Below are 7,141 nucleotides of genomic sequence, written 5' to 3'. Positions count from 1 at the left end.
AAATAAAACAAAACAAAACAAAAAAGTCAAATCGAATGCATTTAATTGTTTATTTTAAAATAATAACACAAAATAAAACAAATGATAAGAGCAAGAAATAACTAGGCTCAATTTTTAAATAATCAGCTTAATGGCCAACAAAAAACAAAACATTAAATCACCAAAAATTAGAGAGAAGAATAGGCTGATGAGATTTTATTTTTTAATTAAGTCTTCTTCTTTTTCCTTTTTTTTAAAAATTTTTTTTATTTGTTTTATATTTACTAAAGAACAAAATCTCATGGCAACGCGATTGGGACACAGCCAATGAAACATAATAACCAATGGATTTTAGTCATAGGGAAAGCCAATATGTATTGAAAATCATATAGTGGAATGGTATAGTGCTGATAGATGCATGCATGCTGAAGTCATTCTTTTTCTTTATTTATTTTTTTCAGAAAAGTTACACTGAGGTGTGATATCTTTTCAGAATTTATTCTTTTTAAATATTAAAATTTAATTTGATTAAAATAAAAACTGAAAAGATGTTTTTGCACAAAATATATACTTTGTTTTATTTGATATATTATTAAAAATAAATATTTTTTTTTTTTTTATGTTCACGAATTTTATCGAGCTAAGTTTAGGATTACTCAAGCTTTGTTCAATTAATAAATAAGTCTAAAAATTGAGATTGAGGTCATTCATTTAATAACGAGCCTAACTCAAACGAATTTTAAATGAACCGGGTTCAAATTGTTCATTTGTAGCCCTAACTAGTCATAGACATAGATTATTGAATTCCATGAGATTGCGTGGCGTGTTTTTTTGTTTTAGTTTTTATGATTGATTCTTTTTATAGAGCGTGTATATCCGACCTCAAACTGTTTATTTATAGCCCTAGCTAGTCATTAACATGGATAACCTTATCGAATCATGTAAGATTGTGTAACGTGTTTTTTTTGTTTTAGTTTTTGTGATTGATTCTCTTTATGTAGTATGCATGATTTATTTTGCAACCAGTGGCATAATGCCAATGGAAACTTCATTGTCATTTTGTTAACATACAAGTTGATGGTTAGTTCAGCCCACTATGCTGCTAGATTTTAGTTGTGTTGAATGTGGTTTAGGAGTTTTGAACAATATCCAATCCAATTTTTGCCTAACTCCACAATGATAAGTAATCAAACCCATGAACCATAAAATGAAGATGCTCAATTTACAAAGTTATCTAATGAGAAAGAACATTTCAAAGGAGAGATTCTAGAATCATATTAAGAAAAAAAATAATAAAAAAATCAAAAAGTTAGTGAAAATAGCAAACTAAAAAAATTGTTTTTGTGCTTTTCAACTCATACTTTGCCATACAAATAGGAGAGATTATAGGCCATTTTGTCTAATAACACCGGATTAGAATGAGAGATTAGATTGAGCAAAGCATCATCGCAATTTGTGTATTACAATAAAATCAAAATGGATTATCTAAAGATATTGAGTGTAATAAAATCAAAATGGATTATCTAAAGATATCAAGTGTAACTAAAATTGAGGCAGGATGGTGGAAAGAGTATTAAGCGCATGACCCTAAAAGTAAGGGATTCTTTACCTCCAAAATTTATGTTCCTTTATTTAATCACTTTCAATCATGCAATATGATGAAAATCTCAAAATATAAGAATTTTAAGACACAATTGTCTAAAGAAATGAAGTTATTTTTAATTAAGAACTTCAACCATACTCCCTGTTATAATTTGTAAGATAGGGCGTGACTTTTTACTCCCCACATATAGGGAACCAAATTCAAACACCGTGTAATAGAGAGTGGGATTGAAAGCTTATTCGAGTGAATTTTAAAGATTTAGCTCTCTATTGTAGCTGGGGAGAGAGAATAGAGAGACTCTTGAACATATTTTAATAAAGTTGTTTTATAGACGGGATAATTATTTAGTAGTTCTAAAATACCGTGTGTTACTATACATGTAGTATTTGTAACCAATAACATATCGAAAACTTTATATGTGAATTCACTTTTCTTACTATGTTAGTTGAAAGATAAAAGATAACATTTCATATGTTTTGCAGTTCCTCAATTATTGAAAGTATTACATGAACAATACAACGCAATAATCCAGAGTACCTAATAATTTTCCGAAAAGAAGAATCCACCCACCCACTAACTAAAAAAAACAAGAGAGGAGTGTGACATCTTCCCTCTCTTATTTGTGCTGAATTTTTTTGTTTGATTGAAGAAGCTCACTCTATGCTGATTGCAGCATAAATAGTGAAAATTGAAAGTTATAAAAAAAGATATTGCAAATGTGAACTGGGGAGGGTGCATACTGGTTTACTTGTGGAATCTCAAACTTGGGAAGTGCACAGCCTAGTCCATCCAAACTGAGAATAAACATAAAATAATCCAAGCATAACTCTTACCAATCTAGTTGTAATGGAATATCTAACATTTGAATATATCTCATGAATTAAGTAAATATTAACTCTCGGGTTAATCCATTAGTCAAGAGCCTTTTTTTTTTTTTTAGAGAGGATAAGCAATTACACAGAGGAAGACGCCTCAGACATCACCAACGCCATTAAAGGAGGAACCTCCTCCATCCAAATACGTGGCGTCTCAAACTCAAAGGCTAACCTACTTAAACAATGAGCCACCGAATTGCCATCCCGACAAACATGCGAAACCGATGAAGAAGGAAACCGCAAAAGGAGCGCTTGAGCCACCCCCACAAAATGACCATAGCAAGAGAGGTTATCCGCCTTACCTTGAATTGCAGCCACCACATTTTGAGAGTCACCTTCCAGATGAATATGGCCCAATCCCAAATCACAAGCCAATTGAAGGGCTTTTATCGCTCCCATAGCTTCCACACAATCAACGTCCTCCATATACTGTAGCCGCTCAACCATAGACGCAATGACTTCCCCATGACAGTCCCGAATAATAATGCCAACCCCAGCACTGGCATGGGCCTTCCTAACAGAGCCATCAAAATTCAATTTGAAGACACCCTCGCGTGGCGCAACCCACCTTCGCATCCGAATCTAGGCCGGAGGAAGATGGCCACGGTCTTGAGCTTGAGCATATTCGGAAACATAATTTACCGCGAAAGAAATAACTTCCTCCACCGTCCTTGATTTGTTGCCAAACAGAATGGAGTTTCTACCTATGCCTCGTGTGCCAACTCTAGTGCTTGGTTTGGGTTCGACCTTGCACGAGGGGATTCCGTGGCTTAAAGCTAAGCGGTTGGAAGGTGACGCCGCATATGTGGGCTATCGAATGAAGGCATCAAGCTATGCAACGACTACGTCCATTGAGGGACTACATTATGCTACGAGCAAGCTACGGATTGAGACGTCGCCTTACTCATGCTACACGTTGGTGCAACGCTAAGGTGCGCAATGGCCTTAGGCAGAATCTAGCATGCGTGTTGGCACGAGGACTACGCCGTGGGCACGAGATTGGCCCTCGGTGGCTTGTGGGTTTCGCATGACCAAGTGGCCATCCAATATGCATCTATTGAGGCATGCTTGACCCTGTGGCACTTCGAGATGCTGCTAAAGACCCAACATGCAACGTTGGCTTGTCAGCTAAGTTGAGGACCTTTGCTAGCACATTGTTGTGTGGCTAGGCGCCTTGATGACATAAACCTAAGTTGGGCGAGCACCTTGCTTGAAGTAAGCTTGGCGCTATGAAGCGACTTATGCCGCGCTTGGTGCACTTGAGGCGTCAGGCCTACTTGTGGCATCCGGGGGAAGACGGAGCTTCCTTGTGAAGTTGTTTTGCTTGACACAGCATTGGGACCTAATGTTCAAACGGGTGAGATCATCAACACTCGATTTGTCAACGAGCAATGGCGGGCTTAAACTTGGTGGAGTTTGAGCGCCACACAGGCAAAAATTGATCCGCTGCGCCTCTAAAGGAGTCGGCCTGTGACAGTTGGTCAAGAGCCTTTCTTCACTAGAAAATCAAGAGTTCGACTTTTTTTCTACCTATGCATGAGTTTTTTTTCTCATATTTATTTGTTTGATTATTGGACTTTCTCACATAGTTAAATGTCCAATTCAATATTAGGCCATGGTTAAGGTTCAAATAATGCCCCCCCCCCCCCCCCACCCCCCCCCCCAAAAAAAAAAAATTTAAAACTTCAATACACATATTTTTTCTTACACTATTATATTTTTATATACATTTCACATGTTTTAACACACTTTTTATACATATATCAATAATAATCACCTTCCAATTACAGGTGATTATCATTGTCCATTTATAAATTGTCACCAACCTATCTAAAAAAAATAAATTATATTTTTATATATGTTTCAAATGTTTTAACACACTTTTTATACATATATCAATAATAATCACCTTCCAATTACGGATGATTATCATTTTCCATTTATAAATTATCACCAACCTATCTTAAAAAAAAAAAATAGTACTTTTATAATTAATAGCTTTTTGTGGGGGTCATTGGAGTGGCACCTAAACCATCCATGTAAACTGATTTGATCTAAACCTAATTTTCTTGGCATTTTTTGGAGGGCTTTTGTAATGTGATTTGCATGGTTTTGAAATAATACATAAAAAAACTTGAAAATCCAACTAAAGAGAGGTACTAGTGCCCATACACAAATGAAAAATAAGAGAAAATATAGCATTAAGACTACATTTTTTAGTGGATTTTAGGACATTTGTGGAAGATGTATTTGCAAGGCCAAACTTAGGGGAGGTTGCAACCTAAGTCTTTCTCCAAACTAAAAAACAATTCCAATTACTGTATACATCACTAATCATAAACCAATTGAATGAATAATAAAATGTTACAATATAATGATCATAATATTGTCATTATTATTAAATAAATAAGTGAAGTAATGCAATGGAACTTTCTTTTTCTTTTCTTTTTTCATTTGGGTAAGTGAAATGGCACTTCCACAATATTTAATATGAACTGAAAATGAGACTGTTGCCAATTTTTAGTAATATGACTGTTCGCACCATAAATTTGTAATTTTTATTATTATTTATTATTTATATAATTGCAGGATATGTGGTATCCTCCTACTCACTTGGAGGTTATGAGAAGTTATGAAATGTGAAAAGATGATGGAGAATAAAGTGGAGAACATGGAGCATGAAATAGAGGTTGAAGGAAGTTATGGAAGATCATGTAGTATAAAATGGAGGAGGTGGAAGAGTGGATAGTTTTAGGTAGTTTTAGGTAGTTTTTTCCTTCAAATGTTTGCCTATAAATAGCCATTCATGGCCATATTGTAAAGGGGTCAGAACTCAAATCAAAGACAATTGATTTATATTTTTCTTGTCATTTATATTTCCTACATTTTATTTTATGTACTTTCTTTTCGAAGCATTTTATGCACTTTATTTTCAAAATATAGGAGTAGAGGTAAGTAATTGTTACTTTGATTGTTCATTCAATCATCTTTCTCCGTCTCCCTCATTCTTCTTTTAATTTTTCTTTTCTTTAACACTTAACAATTTTAAAGTTCTCTTCATTGAGGTAAAAGAACTGTCAATACAATCACTTGATAATTGGATTAAATTTAATCTGTAAGGGTTTTTCAATATTTGTTGGCACGCTCACATTTATGATATTTTCCTTCGTAGAAAAAATAAGTCAACAATTTTTGACATGTCCAGTGGGACGTCAAGTGTAAGAAATGAAAAATGAATTGGATTTGTCCATTTCAAATAGCCTAGATGAAATTTATTGGCGTAAACAAAAAAATTTGGATCTTCAAGAAGAGATCCATTTTCTTGATGAATTAAACTTTCATCCCTTACAACATTATTTGGTGGAAGAAAAAAGACATCATTTAATTGGAGAAATTCATCAACTTGATATGAAAATTCGTCAATGGATTGATGAGTTATCAAATTCATCAACTTGATATGGAAACTCGTCAATGGATTGATGAGTTATCAACTCTCACTACCAAGTCTTTAACTGAAGCTTTAATGGCCGGAATTGGTGAATTTTTTTAAAAAAAATTCATGGTTAAAAATAGCAAAAGCAAAGAGTTGGTTTCATCAATGGCCCGGGGGGTTCAAGAGCCCGTTTTTAAAGAGCCAAATTATGAAATTAACATAATGAAAGAGCATGTTCTTGAGCCAAATTTGTCTAAGAATGATGTTCCATGCATGGCTTGGGGGGTCCAAAAACCAATTTTTAGAGAGTCAAGTCGTAAAAATAACATATCTATGGATGATTTTCATAAACCATTAATGGCTAATATGGAAAAACAACACACTTTGCCAAATAATTATGAAAATCAATTCGGTGAAAGTCATGTTTTTAAAACAAATATGGTCAAGAATAATGAACATGCCACTGTTCATGAATTCAAAATTTTTGACATTTTTCAAAGTGTCAAAAAGTATGAATTTTCATGGTCACACTATACCATGACTTTTGTTGTTCGAAATCCATTTTGGATTTGTGGATCACATCAAATGTTGACTTTGATTGAATGGCCAACAAATAATATTTCTGTTAGACTTATTTATTTTGATGATTTATTTAATTTTAATTTATTTAAAAAAGAAAAATAGAATCTAAAATTTCTTTTGATGATTTATTTAATTATGTTTTAATAGAATTCAAAATTTATTTTGATGATTTATTTAAATTATGTTTTAATTTATTTGAAAGAGAAAAATAGAATCAAAATTTATTTTGTCCCATTATTTCTCACCTAAACTTTTATCCTAAATATTGTTTGAATGTATTTAATATTTGCTTAAATCAGGAGTACATTTCAACCCAAAAATAATGCCCAAACCAGAGGTTCAAACAACCCAGCACAGCAGCAGGCCAAAAGGTTCAAGTGGAAGATATTCAAATTAATAATGATGGAATGAAAGATATTCAAATTAGTAATGATAGAGTACAACGGCTATAAACGACTATAAGTTTCATTATATATACCAAAGCCTCTAATGTAAACAAGTTACAAAAAAAAAATCAGAAAATATTCTTTGATCTATAATCACTCACATCTATTCTCTGAGAAGTGTTCTTCAATTTTTGTTTACATCCTCTTTCAAAAATTATACACTGAGACGTATAGCTTTAAACCCATCTTTCCTGTGAGAGATTTACAAAAAAATCAGAACTTC

The 7,141-nt window shown here is 33.3% G+C and overlaps 1 protein-coding gene across 1 annotated transcript; it reads right to left on the bottom strand.

Annotated features, from left to right (window-relative positions):
* Positions 1 to 2,535: 2,535 nt before the first annotated feature.
* LOC145802783 (uncharacterized) lies at positions 2,536 to 3,033 on the bottom strand. Its single transcript, XM_082895566.1, has one exon. It carries the CDS (start codon positions 3,031 to 3,033, stop codon positions 2,536 to 2,538), a length of 498 nt encoding a protein of 165 aa, XP_082751692.1.
* Positions 3,034 to 7,141: the final 4,108 nt, after the last annotated feature.

This window comes from Camellia sinensis, chromosome 11 (genome assembly GCF_055761805.1).
Source record: "Camellia sinensis isolate YWXY chromosome 11, ASM5576180v1, whole genome shotgun sequence".
Taxonomy (NCBI): domain Eukaryota; kingdom Viridiplantae; phylum Streptophyta; class Magnoliopsida; order Ericales; family Theaceae; genus Camellia; species Camellia sinensis.
The sequence above is the reverse complement of the archived record's forward strand: the minus strand, read 5'-3'. Positions and strand labels throughout refer to the sequence as shown.

What these genes read in the sequence shown, in the direction of transcription:
- LOC145802783 (XM_082895566.1), bottom strand. Translation starts at nt 3,033, where the DNA reads ATGCGAAGGTGGGTTGCGCCACGCGAGGGTGTCTTCAAATTGAATTTT.